Below are 16,469 nucleotides of genomic sequence, written 5' to 3'. Positions count from 1 at the left end.
AAAAAATTAGACTGACTTCACTTATCATTTATTATATAAAGAATATAGCGATTATAAAATTTACAGAATTTTATAATATCTCGCGTACGTCTCACGCGTGCCATGTAATAATCACGCCTAATCACATTCGCAGCACAAAGTTTTCGTACACAAAAGCTCGGCAATTTCATAATTGGACGAATTTGAGGTTTGTTTGCAAAAGATTGACCATGCACAACACATTGATGTGTATATATGTATATGTATATACAGAAATCTTTAAAAATATATTATAATACATAGAATAGAATTAAAAAAACGTATATAATTATATACAGTCCGGTGTGAACATAAAGTAACACACTTCTTACAGATAAATCTTACAAATTAATCTCGTTAAGATTTCGATACGCGTTTCCACCGTTAAGAAAATCTAAATAATACATTTATTGCGTGGAAAAGAAATTCTTAACAAATATAGTTACAAAAGAAAAACGTATGGCCGATAAGAGCCATTGAGTATTTCCGCTCGAGTATCACCACATACTCTTTTATGTCCCTCAGTACTTTGTAAAGATTAAGCGTAATAGATTTTAATTTTTCATTGGTATTAGGATAGAACGATTCGGCAGTGAAGACATAATTCCTATGATGTACAGATTTTTTATCCTTACAATAATTTCGATTACATATATCAACGCACATTGATGTCAATTAAATTATTGTTATATGATAATCTAATTCAAATATAAAATGATACAAGCGCTTAGATTAATGAAACGTCGAGTTTGCGTTCGATCAGGCACTGCGCAAATTTTTCCTTGAGCAGTTAACGCATCTATTATGCATTTTTATATCTACAATCAGCTCAAACCGTTAACTGTAACCGTGTATCAATATGCGCTGATATTCAGTTGAGATTACTATTAAAAATATTAATTATTAAATCATATCGGATCATCAAATCCAATTAGCTGCTTTGAAAACTTTGAACATTTGATTTGTCTGGTATAGCATTTGAGCATTTTTAACTTAAACGGGACTTGAATAAAAAGTAAAGAAAAAAAGTTACACTAGTAAAAAAACGAATATCGTCTAATAATACTTTTAAACTTGTCAACATTCAGTCCAAATACTTTATGGAGTCCTAAATTATCGCATAAAAATGCGAGAAATAAAAAGAAACTTATTTGGCACAGCGACAGATATTAACGTATGATTTTAATTAATCATGAGATGAACGTAAGACGAAGCGTTGTTGTAACTTTGATTCAAGTAGATTTGATTGATATAAACTAGAGATTCTCAAAAAACTATAAAAATTTAATAAAAATCTATCTGTGCCAATGTCGCACAATAAATCAGCATTTTTTTTTAATTACTAATTTTAATATTAATAAAAAATAATATATTTTAGTGACGTGTTTTAAATCATATTAAAAAGAAATCTAAGAAATCTCGTAGCGGTGTCGTGCGACTGTCTTACCTGATGAACGTACATATGTAACATCATTATAGTCATATTGCATGGCGTTTTTCTCCATTATCAGAATAAAAATTCACAAAGTTCAAGAAACATACAACGTAATGATAAAACATTAAGAAAAAGATGATTTGTTTTCATCTAAATGTCTATCGAAGTCGTAATTAATTTTCGTTGTAAGTTTTTTGATCCTTTGATATTTATATATAATATATAAAAAAAAATACTATGACGTTATGTTTTATAAACAAATGCAACTGTGACCTTAAACGTAGGCTTCGGTGCGGCGACCTCGTATGTGATTAAAGAATTGCTGCCAGCTGGTTAGCGTCTTTTTAGACCATACCCAAAAGCTACTTGTAATGCCGACGATCATCGCCATGAGGTATTTAATCATAAAGATTTCGAAATCCGGTCTACGACCAAGATCGCGGGTTCGCTCGCCGACAGGACACGGCAACGAATAAAGTGATTGTGGGCCCGGTCGCGAGCACATTTCCATGTTCCACGTAAGCATCCATTGATCGAAATAAGCCTGTTCGTAAAAAAGGCAGGCGATCACGACCAGGGCAGGTACGATGTAGAGCACGGAAAAGATGCCGATGCGAATCATCAATTTCTCGAGCTTATCAGTCTTTGTGCCATCGTGCTTCATTACCGTTCGAATACGAAAGAGCGAAACAAAGCCTGCCAACAGGAATACAGTACCCAGCAAGAGATAAACACATAGCGGTGCCAAGACAAAGCCTCGAAGAGCTTCCACGTTCCACAGACCAACGTAGCAAACTCCGGATAATATATCACCTATAAATTATAAATATTAAAAATAAAAAAAGAAGTAAAAATGTTTTCTTGAAATAATTTCCATTTGTAATATACTTGTAACAACAAGAATATTATAGATAGACAAAGCAATTTTTTACGTCTTTTTTTTATACAAAACGTTGTAATTTTCGTTATAAAAATCCACTTACCTTCCACTTTTCCCATTGCTAGGATAGTAACAGTTTTTACAGCTGGTGCAGCCCATGCTGCCAGATGGAAGTATTGCGAATTAGTTTCGATTGCTTCATGGCCCCATTTTAATCCAGCTGCCAGAAACCATGTCAGAGTGAGGATAACCCACCAGATGCTCGACGCCATGCCGAAGAAGTAGAGAATCATGAAGAGCACAGTACACAATTCATGTTTAGTACCCTGAGTGATTGTAGAAGCCATCTGTATTCGGATACCCATTGGAGATGGAAATGGTTCTCTGCAGGATATAGAATTGCCTGCCGCCCAGCCGATCACATAAGCCAGTGCTACCATCAGGTAGCAAACAGATAAAAAAATAATAGGCCTCTCGGGATACCTGTAAAAAAAATAAAAATATTAGCAAAAAAAAAAAAAAAAAAACGAGTAAATCTAGAATTAAAAGCATCATATCGGTAAAAAATATTTTTAGTGCTCAAAATTGCTGTTAAATAAAAAATATATTTTACAAAAATAATTTAATTTCGAAAAAGGTAAAAAATTAAGAGGAAACTTTACCTAAATCGATCTGTATCGATAAGAAATGTTAGAAATGTGAAGAAGCACGAGCCAGCACAAATAGCGGCCCAAGTGCCGACCCATACTCTAGCAAACTTTCTTTGCCTCTCGGTAAAAAACATCCCATCGCAGGGCGCGCCGCAGTCGGGCTCCACTTTGTCGCCGACCTTTAGCGCGTATCCTAATCCATGAGGAACTTTAAATTGGACTGGGCAAACAAAGCCGAAGTCCCTGGCGCCCATGGCAAAACCATTGCCACTGGCGGCGCCGTAAGGCTTGAATCCTTCATTCCAGGGTGGCTGAAACTCTGCCGGCATTCGGGCTGGTGGATAGACAGGCGCGACCGGTTCCTGAGGTGTTGTGGTTTCGTTGGTGCCCACGCAGAGCTCCGTACCATCGTTCTCTGGCATTTTAGAGCAGTCCAGAGCCTCCGGCCACGCAAAGCCGAAGCTGTTCATCAGGTTTTCACAGCCGGAGCGGGCGCTCTCACAGAGCGACCGGCAAGGCGGTATCGCCTTCTCGATGATTGTGCAAACGGGCGCGTAGACAGTGCATAGAAAGAAGCGTAGATCCGGACTGCACTTCATTTTGACGAGCGGCATGTACTGGTGCACCTCCTGGCCAGCGTCCTCCTGCTTCTGATGATTCATCAGGTTCGGCATGATAGTCTCGTTGTACGGGATATTCATGCAGAGGTTGATGGTGATGGGCTCGCAGCGGCCGTGGTGGGCAAGGGGATCACCGCCACCCCCATTGAGGGCGGTGGAAGAATGTAAGGCGACGGTGACACCCAGCACCCTGAACAAGAACGCGCCGATCATCGCCGCCCGCAGCATTTCTGACTGCCTCATTAGAGACGGACGCACACCACCGAGGACACTCACGAACGATACCGACGATACGACATGCCGGAGTCGATGCTCGGCGATCACGCGACGCGGCAGAGACGAGGATGGCACTGCTGGCAGGGACTGATGCCCTAGGGTGGCGATAACGAGGGATGGAGGATGAAGGTGGAGACGAGGACGGTGACGACCGAGGTTGATGGACGCTCACCGAGTAGCGGTGTAAACAGTTATGGCAGCCGTCGACGTCAGCGCACGAAAGGGTTGCCGGAGAATCTTCCTTCATCTCGTCGACCAATCGACGACGCAAAGATTCTCCCCAGCGCGCCTAGCAGTCAGAAAGTTTGTGCAAGTCAAGTTTCCCCTCTAGACACTTTACCTCTATGAGAAACTCGTGAAAATTCAGACCTGCATGGCGGATTTGAATCAGGTAAGTGAATGCACATATTAATATAATATAAACCAATTAATCAAGAATTATAACAAAAATCTGAAGTATCGCCCGTCACTTCAGGCTTTAACATCTCCCGATATATTATTTTCATTAATACGTAGCGTAATTTCGTTCGACGTGTATTATTTATGAACTAATCATCACGATGGTTTCAATATCTAATCTCATAACGGGTAAAACTATTGTTCTTGAACACGGTGCCGCTCCGTTGCGGAACACATCCGTTCACGCGATGACATTCTTTCGCAAGGGCATGCATATATTAAAATATGCGGTACTAAAAGGAAGGACGGGAGATTAAGCTAGGTCATCTACTCCTCTACAATTTCCATTCATTTCCGCCAGTCTCCGTACAGAAAAAAAAAAAAAAAAGGCTGTGACGGTAAAATGTTTTCCGTTAACATTTAGCAATTCATTTCGAGTTGCGTTCTACCCTTTCCTTTGCTCGCACCCCTGTTCTTTCGCGATTAAGCACATCCGCTCGATCGTGCGTTTCGCAATGGGCCTTTGTTGCTGAGCGCGTGGGTGGCCAATTCCGACTAATCGCGGGGACATATGTGCACGCGACGATGATATTATAACTCAGTAAGGTCCGGTCATTACTCATTGTCTATCTGTCGGTGAACGATATCCACGAGCCAGCAGCTAAGCACATTTTTCAGTATTTTTCTTTTTTTTCCTTTGCAGTATTACATCCTTATCTCGTTGCGAAGATAACGGAAAAGTGCGTCAGAGAATCAATCAAAATATCGACCCGCGTCACCTACTCGTCTGCTGGAAACTGCGGTTTGATCAAGATAGGGTGTGGTGCAAGTGATCGGTAAATCGTCTCGTTTTTTTTTTTTTTTTTTTTTGTTTAAATTGTCTTTACGCACTGATAAACTTCCCGTTTTAACACTTCTACCGCATGCATGCGATTAATTTCCTTCTCACATTCATGATTTTGCACGCTGATTGTCGAATATATGAATTTGCATGTATTAAATTTATAAGCGAATGTCAGTTATTTGATTTTTGAGAGAAAACAATAAAATTATATTTTAAGTTGAGATTAAAAAAAAATTAATAATTGAGTCATGACTTGGAATAGATATAAAAATAATATTACTAAATTTTACAGTGACAGTTAATTGTACATTGTTAAACTTAACATTAGAAATGCTTTTTTTTTTTTTTTTTTTTTTTAATCTCTGACAATCGTAGCGTTTCTTATTTAAACGCCACGAACAGTTCTCGAGCTGCAATAGATAAGAAAAAAGATTTGAAAGGAACGATAAGAGATAAAGATTGTAGAACTGTATATTCCAGTTAATGTTCGATATAATACTTTTTTAATTGATTTGTACCTGTATTAATATGTAAAATATTTAGCTACGTAATTTAATTTATATCGCGGAAAACGTAGCTTCAATGACGCCGAGTTCTCGATGACAAAGCTATATTGCGGTTTAATTGCCAGTTATTTAGCGCGCGCGTTATCTTTCGCTTTCAAGCTACGTTTTATCAATCGCACTCCCACCTTTGGGCCTACCTCGTTATCGACGGGTGGACGAGAGGGAGATCGGGGAGAAGGGCAGCCACGCGGAGGCGCGCGCGGTGAAGCCACCTGAAGTGCCGCGAGTCACCGCGGCGTGAGTTCTCGACAGTAGTGATGCCAGGCCGAGACCCAAGCCGGTTGAGGTCTATTACAACATGCGAAAGCCCATCCCCACCACCCGCACGTTTTAATAGACCTCAGCCTGACATCACTGCCCGACAGGGGAGCTCGTGATCGCAACAGGGTGTTGGCTTGTTTGTGGCAGGGACCGGACCGGAGACGCTCTTTTCGAGCAGAGGAGAACCGTGAAACATCTCGTAACGTCAACGCGCTGAAAGACGAAGTGCCTCGCTCGCGGAACTCGCGGGTCTCGCGGCAGCGCTTAACTTCAAGTGGGACGCGTTCTTGATCGCGCGTTAACCATCGACGGGCCTGTTACCCGCGTCTCGCTTCAGTGATAAGCCGGAGGGACTCATCGCGGGCACGAGGATACTTTCGCTTTCGTTTACTCCGAGGTTTGAGAAGGTGAGCGTGCTCGAATCGGCGCGCTGTCTTGACGTGACGCACGGTTCTCGAGTGCCACACCTGCGCGCCGTCGCGTGTTCTCGCACGCGCGCGGAATATGGCCAACGCGCGTGGAGGACGCGCGTACGGCACCGTCGTCCGCTGCTGCCTGTTGTGCCTGTCGCTTGCGGGCGTTATAACGCTCGCTCAGGATCACATTTCTCCTGGCAGTCGTTACTACAATCGCGATGGTGTGTACGTTCCGCAAGACCCGAACGGCTATAAGACTTACATCTACAAAGACAGAAGGTATGGCTATCAGCCTAGTTACCTGGAGCCCGGCTACAGAGGACCCACCAGGGCGCCTGAAGATCGATTTCATTATGATGTAAGTGGGACAGTTATTATTACCTGTCGTACATAAGCGTTTGACAACTGCAACACTTCTTAGAATTTAATTTATTATAATTGCTACTCAGAAATTTCAAAATAACAAATTTTAAAGATAGTTAATTAAATGTTTAACAGTTTATTATAGTTTAGATTAAAATAAATCACTTTTTTTTAATGTTATTTGTTGATTAATATTATTTTTATTTTGTTATTTTGTAAATTGTTAATTATTAAAAAATTTTTAATTAAACACATTGTATATAAATAAAAATAGATCAAATAAAAAATATGTTATATTAAAGCATACCACAGAAAGACTGCCGTTACCGGGAATATTAGCCGGTTGGCGTGAAGATCTACAAGGAAGAGAAAGACCGGATTCTAAAAATTTTAGAGATAGAGACATACTTGTAAATACAAATTATGGACAAGTTCAAGGATTTAAAGTCCAGCTGTATGATGATCCCTATGCAAGACACAGACCCTGGAATTTGGCAGTAGAGAGAGTAACAACAATTGTTAATGTTTTTCTGGGTATCCCATATGCTATGCCTCCTATTAGAGAAGGACGTTTTAAACCTCCAAGACCTCACAGGTTAATATAAAATATTTTTTACTGCTTCTAACACTTAGTAATATTGTCTTTTATAAAGTGATTAATGTTTAGAGGGTGGCAACTTTTACAAGCAGTTGATTGGGGACCAGCATGTCCTCAGCCTAGCGAATATACTGGTGCAACAAAAGGTGTGCGAGATGTTGATGAAGACTGCTTGTATTTGAACATATTTACTCCTAATGTAAGTATAGGATGCTTAAAGGAAATAAAATAAATCATTGACTAATAAATTAATGTACTATGTACATAGATTGGCTATGGATTGGCAAACAGATATCCAGTGATGCTTTATATACACGGAGGAGAATTTAGTCATGGAGCAAGTAATTTATTTCCAGCTCATATACTAGCCGCCTTCTATAATGTTGTAGTAGTGTCGATTAATTATCGTCTTGGGGCTCTTGGTAGGTACATTGTTTAAAAAAAAAGTATATGCATGGAAACAATTATGAAATAATTTTTTAAAAATTAAAAAATTATATTTTCTATTGAATTTCTAGGTTTTCTCAGTACTGGAGATGAAAATAGCCCTGGAAATTATGGGATTCTTGATCAAGCTATGGCATTGCGATGGGTTTACGATAATATAGTTAGTTTTAATGGAGATCCTGATGCTATAACACTTTTTGGGCCTGGAGCTGGAGCAGCAAGCGCAGGATTATTAATGATCGCGCCGAAGTAACTAAATTTTATATTATACGTATTTTATATTTTATCAATTATATTAATTAATGTACTTTATTTTAATATAGAACTCGGCATATGGTATCGAAAGTAATAGCACAATCGGGTTCAGCCTTAGCTGATTGGGCGGTGATAATAGACAAGTATCGAGCACAAAATACATCCCGAGTGTATGCAGAAATGCTAGGTTGCAGTATAGAGAGCAGTTGGAAATTAGTACAATGCCTAAAAGACGGACGTAGTTTCCTTGAATTAGGCAATTCTGAATTAAAACCGCACGTTGGAATGTTTCCATGGGCACCTGTGTTGGATATAAATTTTACAGTGCCTCGAGATGATTGGTATGAGGATTGGAGAGCATCTGATTGGCGTTTTTTTACGGAAACGCCAGAAGAAAGTATTAAAACTCGTAAATATAGAAAAGATATAGCTTACATGGCTGGCGTCACAACTCAGGAAGCAGCATTTATTATAAGTATGTTATTAATTTTTTTTATCTCTATTAACCGTGTTTTGTCTAGAATTTTACTATATTATTCAATATTTTACATTTTTTAATTTTTTTTTTTACAGAAAATAATGCTACATTAGCAAGAAATCAATACATAATAACTCCTGAGGTATTTGATCAAAGAATTTGGGAATTAGTTCTTCAATATAATTATACTTTAAATCCCCAAGGCATTTATGAGGCAATAAAATATATGTATACGTATTGGCCAGATCCATTGAACGTCACACACATACGTGATCAGTATATAAGTGTAAGTAGTGTATGAAATTGTCGAATTAAATATTACGTATAAAATTATTGATTATAATTGTTATTTATATTTGCAGCTTTTAACAGACTTTCATTATGTTGCACCATCTGATAAAATAGCAAAATTATTGGTGGAAAAAAACGTACCGACATATCTTTATGTTTTAAATACTTCGATAGAAGCACTTCATTCGCCATTTTGGGCTCGAGTACCCCATGATACAGAACTTTTATGGCTATCAGGAGCACCGTTTATGGATGTTGGTACGTCTTCCACTCATATCTTTTAATAACATTTATATAACAGTATTTATTAACATAACATTATTGATATAGAATTTTTCCCGCAAAAATGGAGATTAAACCGAGATATGTGGACTGACAATGATCGTAATATGAGTCATTTCTTTATGAAAGCGTATTCTAATTTCGCAAAATTCGGGTATGTATTTTAATTTTTAATTTTTTTTTTAATAAAATAAAAAATATGAATTATTTAATCTAATTTTATAGACACCCGACACCTTCACAAATTTTGGGACTGCACTTTGATCTTGCGCGTTATGGACAATTACGATACCTTAATATCAATACGACGTTCAACAGCTCCATTCAAATAAATTATCGTCAAACCGAAAGCGCATTTTGGTCCATGTATTTGCCAACTGTCATTGGTTATCTTGTTCCTACATATCCTCCCGTTACAGAAGTAAGTCATAATATATTATACATGTTTCATGCATATTTCTTAAATAATTTTTTTACATAATTTTTATTGCAGTATTGGTGGGAACCTAAACAGCCACTACAAATTGCGTTTTGGTCGATGTCAACGGCATGTCTACTGTTAATAGTACTTTCCGTAGTGTGCTGCATGCTTTGGCGTAACGCCAAAAGGTAAGAAAAGGTAAACAGAACCGAATCCATGTGACTACGGCTTAATTCGGTAGCACCTGCTGGATCGAACGGTAGCGCATGCAAAACCTGGTTCTGGTTTCTAAGTACAATTTTAAATACAGTTACTATGGGATAGTATTTTTTTTTTTTCCTTATTTTTTACATAACCACTTCTAAATATAAAATGCTAATTAACCTTATCCCTGCTTACAATTAGCAAAACGAAAGAAGCTAGGATACATGCAGGTATTTATAGAAAATACTTTTGAAAATAATTTTGCACAATGTGCTTGATATGTATTAATGCTTTAGTTGCACACGTATATAATATTTATAAATAATTATTATACACATAACAAAAATGATCAAAATATAAATTAAAGAATAAAATTAATAATTAAATCATGAACTTTTATATAGATATGTAATATTCTTTTATATTTTTTTTTCCACAGACAATCTGATCACTACTATAGCGGAGACATCTTGATGGTACGAGACGATGAACCCTCCGAGGGAATCGAGAATTTAACACGCTCGTCAAAAGAAAATATATATGAATATCGCGATGTACCAGTAAAAACTAGAATGCCACGTCAAAATGAAACAAGATTGCAAGAACGTTTAGCACATAACAGAAAGTTCAGTTCTACCCCTTCGTTACGTAGTAATTCTAATGTCTCACTGAAAGATATGAGATCGGAAGGCTTTGTTACGAGCTCGCCTAATGGCCAGGTTAAAATGGCGAAAACAATGAGTCAATCTTCACTGCCGAAAGCTAAAAGCAAAACACTTTTAGTACAGGGAGTACCACAGACAGCTGTTTAATACTTAAGTTACCATTATAAAACAAAAAATCAACGATCTTTTTATATTTATTTTTTATATTTAGATTTTTAGACGCATAAATTGTTTAAAAAAAAGATATGTTTTTAAAAAATGCCATATTAAAAAAAAATTAAAAACTAAAATCTTTAAATTATATTGAAATTTACTCTTCGAATTGTTAAATTGCCGAAGTACATTCTTTAATAACGTAATGAGATATTTATTCATACGAATGTACATAATATTCACAAATCAAAGGTTATTAGTCACATATACGTTTTAATACTATAAACGCTAAAAAACAATGCCATTCGCATGTAAGTTAATGATTAATGAATTTTAAATACTTTATACTTACTGTAAAATATTAGATCTTTTTATAAATTATGCGACTATACATATAATAATATTAACAAGTGGCTACTTTATATCCGTCCATCAGAACAAAATAATTGTTATATAAATATAAAAAAAAGACATTTTATATATTTTATATGTATTAAATATTTTATATTACTTTACAAAGCTGGTACTTTTATATAACGTAAGATCAAATTGTGTAAGATAACTCGTCATCTGTCGATGAGGAGGAAAAGTGCAAAACGTAAAATAGATGTTTATTTCGATTTAGTTGTTTAGGTTGTCTACCTTTCTTAAAACGATTACGCGTATGTAATTACAGTACATATATGTTTCCGAATGTTCAATATATTCGTTTAATATATTGTAAGATAAATGTATCGATGTAACGATATTCGTAAGCAGGTTTCAAACGCAACATTCCGTTGTTCAGTTGTGTGACTTTTATATTATTAAATCTTTTAGTTGATACGTATACTATGTCCGATAAAACGTATACTAAGTGCCTAACTCGCTGCAAAGCTATGTTATTAATTAAACGCACAGATTTATATGTTGAAGCTGTATATGTATACTCACACACACACAAACACGCATTTAACTTTTCATATATTATTTAGTATAGTATAGTATAATATAGTATTTAGCGTTAACGATCTCATTGCTACCAGAGTTGTAATATAATGTAAGTCTGACACTTCTGAGATTAATGTTACACGCACATTCGCGGTAACTTGTAGGCAATTTGTTCCCGTACAAATTGTTACACAACCTCGATTTAGCGTATATAAAACAAATAATTTCAATAATTTATAAGCACTTAAAAATGATGCCTTAAGATTTTTTAAAGAAACTAGTTTCATATTATAGATTTTGTAAAGTTACATTAAAATATTTTGCACTTACACATATTTTGTTCCTATTTGTAAGATAATGAATTTGTAAATTATTAATTTATTCAGTTAACTGTTTACGGAACCGTGAAATTATTAAACTTTTAGAGTAATTGAATCGCATAAATTTTAAACAAGCCGAGCATGCGCACTTTTGACTAGTGTCTCACGAGAGAGAAGCCATCATGATTTTTTTTCTCACTTCCTCTTAGTCTCTTTTTGTCACTTTTGTGCTTTCGTGAGTGAAAGGATGATACTGTTTATAATTTTATAACCGTGAGCCGGTTTTTGGTTTCCGTACATCAAAAAGATTCGATGTCCAAGCGTCGAATACAGGATCTCACTAATTGAAATGACAAGAAAATAGTTTAGAAGTGAAAGCTTAATTTACTTCTACTTTTTAGTTACCCTAACCCCTCTAATTCGACACTACGAGATTCCACCAAGATCGGATTAAGATTTAATTTTCCAAGGAGGACCATGAGGTGCGTACTTACGTTTTTTATATGCGAGTACATCCACTAGTCTTCGCGATTCGCGGTGATGCTAATAAATCTCTGATTTCGTAGATAACCTTACCATGAGTTATAACAAGAAAGTAGCATATTTCTACAACCCAGAAGTGGGTAACTTCCATTATGGGCCGGGCCATCCGATGAAGCCACACCGACTCTCAGTGATTCACAGTCTCGTGCTCAATTATGGTCTTCACAAAAAGATGCAGATTTATCGGCCATACCGCGCCAGCACTCACGACATGTGTCGTTTTCATTCGGAGGATTATGTAGAATTCTTGCAGCGAGTCACGCCGCAGAATTTGCAGGGGTATACCAAATATCTCAGTCATTTCAACGTAGGAGATGACTGCCCTGTGTTCGATGGCCTATTCGACTTCTGTTCCATGTATACTGGCGCTTCACTGGATGGTGCTACGAAGTTGAACAACAACTGCTGCGACATCGCCATCAACTGGAGCGGCGGTCTGCACCACGCAAAGAAATTTGAGGCGTCTGGCTTCTGTTATATTAATGACATAGTAATCGCTATATTGGAATTGCTCAAATACCGCTCTCGAGTGTTATACATCGACATTGACGTACATCATGGAGATGGCGTGCAAGAAGCCTTTTATCTGACCGATCGTGTCATGACTGTATCGTTCCACAAGTATGGAAATTACTTTTTCCCTGGTACCGGTGACATGTACGAAATCGGCGCCGAAAGCGGCCGCTATTATTCTGTGAATGTACCGTTAAAGGAAGGGATCGATGACTCGTCGTACATTCAGGTCTTCAAGCCAGTTATATCTCACGTGATGGAATTCTTCCAGCCAACAGCGATAGTGCTGCAATGCGGTGCCGATTCCCTCGCAAACGATCGACTCGGCTGCTTCAGTCTCAGCACAAAGGGACACGGCGAATGTGTGAAATTTGTGAGGGATTTGAACGTACCGTTGCTAACTGTCGGTGGTGGTGGTTACACTTTACGAAACGTTGCTAGATGCTGGACGTATGAGACGTCTCTACTCGTGGACGAGCAAATTAGCAACGAGTTGCCATACACCGAGTACGTAGAGTATTTTGCGCCCGACTTTACTTTACATCCCGAGGTCGTGACCAGACAAGACAACGCGAACAGTAAGCAGTATTTAGAAGCAATCACGAGACACGTGTGCGACAATCTGAAGATGATTCAGCACTCGCCGAGTGTACAGATGCAAGACGTCCCATGCGATGCGTTACCGCCCGAGGAAGAGAGACAACCGGAACCAGATCCCGACTCCCGGCAAAATCCACAAGACACAGACAAGATCGTCGAACCGGCGAACGAGTATTATGCTGGCGACAAAGATCAAGATAAGATGGATGTGAGCGATTCATGATAAAAATAATATTAGTTTTATGAAAAAGTAGAAATGTAAAGATTGCACAAACCTTCGCATAAGCTTGCAGAATCCAGCAATTGTACAATTAAAATTCCTTGATTCGATCGATCGGCAACAGGAGAACTTGCGTAAAGTATATTTACTTCTACTTATGACTGATTCCAAGACAATAGACACTATTGTGCAATGTATTTTAACTTTTGAGATTAGTGATTTATAAAACAAGACAATTATTTAATGCAATGTACACTAAGTTTTTTCCTTTTTTTATATAATGCAAAAATGTAAATATATTAATTGTATAGACCGTTTATACTGTATGACGAAACAAACATATTTTACTCAAATAAATCTTGCAAACCTTTTTAACGTATAAAACACAATTTATATTTTAGGTTACGACGAAGTTGTTTAGCTTATATTGCCACTAAAAAAGAAACGATCTCTTCATTGGAGAAATGATATCGTACGATACAATTGCTTGGGATATTTATTTCGTAAATATCCATTAGGCAAGTTTATTGTTTTATATCAGACAGCAATATCCGTATTGTCTACAATGATACAACAACGACGATGAGGACGATATTAATAGCGATAATAGTGTAATAATAGTAATAGTAATAACGATAACGTCTGTATCTCTGTCTCGGAGCTATTTTGCTATATCACAGAGAACTTAATCTTCGCATGACATAATTTATTCCTTTTAGAGTTCTTTCTCCTTAACTAGAGTAAAAAACATAAAACGATTCTTTCGGGGATGTGGGACAGGGAGAGGGGACGGACCTCTCCACTTGGTAAAAGCACTAAATGCGACTAATTGCAATAAATTAGATTTCTTAAATTAAGGCGCTTTGTTCTGTACATTCGTATTTTGTAAACTCTACAAAGTCTCTCGAAAAATAATACACGTACAAAAATATTCGGTACGAGAGGAACGCAAATAACTCGATTTCCGATTTACTCTTTGCAAAAACGGTGCAAAAGACTACGATGTAGTAGAGGCAATGCGTGTGTATTCGCCACGAACGCGTAATGAGGGACTTTATCTTTGAGGAACGCCGCGCACGGTTATACGCGGCTTACTTTCGTTTGCAGGAAGCTGCTCACAGAGCTTACAAATATATAGTTCCTTCTTATTAAACATACGAAAGATGCTTTTCGAATTCACTCGTGTTTTACAAAGCGCACACGCCACATATGCGTGTGTACGTGTACATATATATAAAGTTTTCAGTCTCATAAAAACGGCAATTCCATTTGGTTTTCCATTGAACTCTTTGCATAAACTCCAACGGTTCATTGTTCAATTCGAAATTATATACAACGCGTACCAGAGGATAAAATTAGTAGGCAGTGCTGATTCAGCAACTCGACAAATCTTCGGAAACTTACCTGCTGTTTTACTTCTTTTTTTTTTTGCTTTTTTTTTATATTATAAAATTTGCTTGACTAGATGCAGTTGTTCTTTCTCGCTCGCCGTGTAATGTCGAGCGCATTTCAACAGTAGCACGAGCCGTCTGACAGCGCAATGCAAATGGAATATGTGATCAGTTACGTTTCGAAGTGTTTGTAAATGCTGGTCACGTACGTCATGACTTGTTGCCAATCAGGTCGTTCAAGTTGACACATTTCACCAATGTTCTGTGAAAAGAATAATTCACATTATTTTTTATAAATGCAGTAAGAGTATATTTGCAATAATTATATTTAAATTGTGCGATTAAAATATTGCAAAAATTACAAGTTATCTTATACTTTCTACACTCTTGCAATTAATTCAAAGATAATTTATTAATCAATTTACCAAAGTAGTTGGTATGCCAACGCTTTCAGCGGCAGAAAAAGCGATCGAAAAATTCCTCCGCTTCTCAACTGGCGTCAACGTATCGTACGGTATCTTTCGCGGTAGATAAGAATGCAGAATCGCGCACAATGCTAGGCCGTCATTCCAGGAACTGCTGAAGTTAGTTATATCGATATTTCGGTAGCCTATTGTTTTATTTTGACACCACTTGAGCAAGGCGTTACGTCTGGATCCACCGTTCTTGACTAAACCGCACAGAGGATCTTTGCGCTCTGATAAATCAGTAACGCTGTTCCGACGCACGAAATCAATTGCCTTTGCATTTAAAGCGGCTGAATCCAACAATTCACCGGGACTCAAAACCACAGGCGTTGATTTTGTTTCTGTGTGCCAATAATTAAAAAAATTACTTTTTATCGTATAAAACATTTTACATTTACAACATTTTAATTGATAATTACCTGACACAGGTTTCTTTGTGATTGTAGATTGTGTTTTATTGTTATTCGTCGAATTTGCTGTGCAGATTAAATTGTTAATTTGCTGTTGATCTCTGAGGGGAGTCTTTAAAGACATAATATCTGTTCCTATCGAATTTAAAGACGATGTAGAGCTGCTACGACTTCCAGGTCCTGAAACATAAAACAAATCGGTTAATATCACAATTTCAAGGAAGCGGTGTCTCAGCGGATATTGAAATTGTATCTGAAATAGTTTCCTACCAGCTTTCGCCTGTTTCGTTGCATTTTCAATACTCTCAATCAAACACTTGACAGAAAGCCTCGAATCTTGACGCGAGATGTTTGCTTTTCTGCGAGCAGCAATCTCTTGTTGCACGCTCGTCAATACGGATTGCTGAGTCTCCGTTGGTGTGCTGGCCGGCCTCGCAGGCGGTTGTTGTATTACTTTTTGATTAGCTAAAAAAATTTCAAGTACATATTATTTAAATTATCAAAATTAAACTGTAAATGACAAAGCGATAAGCCACAAGTACATAAAATCCAA

General features: G+C 37.4%; 4 protein-coding genes across 9 annotated transcripts in view; 2 read left to right on the top strand and 2 right to left on the bottom strand.

Annotated features, from left to right (window-relative positions):
• Positions 1-6: 6 nt before the first annotated feature.
• On the bottom strand, positions 7-4,658 carry Fz (frizzled class receptor). Its single transcript, XM_070675223.1, has 3 exons — positions 2,996-4,658; positions 2,437-2,816; positions 7-2,266 (listed from the first exon to the last, which is right to left on the bottom strand). The coding sequence occupies exons 1-3, from the start codon at positions 3,844-3,846 to the stop codon at positions 1,728-1,730; spliced, it is 1,770 nt and encodes a 589-aa protein (XP_070531324.1). The 5' UTR covers positions 3,847-4,658; the 3' UTR covers positions 7-1,727.
• A 322-nt stretch (positions 4,659-4,980) lies between these two features.
• On the top strand, positions 4,981-11,781 carry Gli (carboxyl ester lipase-like protein Gli). 3 transcript variants are annotated; one of them, XM_070675210.1, is made up of 13 exons: positions 4,981-5,114; positions 6,097-6,723; positions 7,031-7,323; positions 7,396-7,525; positions 7,595-7,748; positions 7,845-8,022; positions 8,097-8,503; positions 8,602-8,792; positions 8,869-9,055; positions 9,128-9,233; positions 9,305-9,500; positions 9,573-9,688; positions 10,144-11,781. In XM_070675210.1, the coding sequence occupies exons 2-13, from the start codon at positions 6,454-6,456 to the stop codon at positions 10,514-10,516; spliced, it is 2,601 nt and encodes an 866-aa protein (XP_070531311.1). In that variant the 5' UTR covers positions 4,981-5,114; positions 6,097-6,453; the 3' UTR covers positions 10,517-11,781. The 3 variants fall into 3 exon arrangements, with proteins under 3 accessions (XP_070531311.1, XP_070531312.1, XP_070531313.1); XM_070675211.1 differs by lacking the exon at positions 4,981-5,114 and adding an exon at positions 9,906-9,934 and having other exon boundaries at positions 5,994-6,723; positions 10,144-10,311; XM_070675212.1 differs by lacking the exon at positions 4,981-5,114 and having other exon boundaries at positions 5,995-6,723; positions 9,573-9,698; positions 10,144-10,259.
• Positions 11,782-11,994: 213 nt separating this feature from the next.
• Hdac3 (histone deacetylase 3) lies at positions 11,995-14,119 on the top strand. Its single transcript, XM_070675224.1, has 2 exons — positions 11,995-12,254; positions 12,339-14,119. The coding sequence occupies exon 2, from the start codon at positions 12,350-12,352 to the stop codon at positions 13,649-13,651; it is 1,302 nt and encodes a 433-aa protein (XP_070531325.1). The 5' UTR covers positions 11,995-12,254; positions 12,339-12,349; the 3' UTR covers positions 13,652-14,119.
• Positions 14,120-14,121: 2 nt separating this feature from the next.
• Positions 14,122-16,469, bottom strand: part of LOC139113795 (cytospin-A) — a 35,562-nt gene continuing 33,214 nt past the window's right edge. For all 4 annotated transcript variants that reach the window (XM_070675199.1, XM_070675201.1, XM_070675200.1 and 1 more), the window contains 4 exons: positions 16,187-16,381; positions 15,926-16,096; positions 15,465-15,847; positions 14,122-15,301 (listed from right to left, as the gene is read on the bottom strand). In XM_070675199.1, the coding sequence (XP_070531300.1) occupies positions 15,212-15,301; positions 15,465-15,847; positions 15,926-16,096; positions 16,187-16,381 (839 nt within the window). In that variant the 3' untranslated portion in view covers positions 14,122-15,211. The remainder of the gene's footprint in view (positions 15,302-15,464; positions 15,848-15,925; positions 16,097-16,186; positions 16,382-16,469) is intronic.

This window comes from Cardiocondyla obscurior, linkage group LG03, assembly GCF_019399895.1.
Source record: "Cardiocondyla obscurior isolate alpha-2009 linkage group LG03, Cobs3.1, whole genome shotgun sequence".
NCBI lineage: Eukaryota > Metazoa > Arthropoda > Insecta > Hymenoptera > Formicidae > Cardiocondyla > Cardiocondyla obscurior.
Note: the sequence above shows the minus strand (reverse complement) of the source record. Positions and strands in the feature narration are given on the sequence as shown.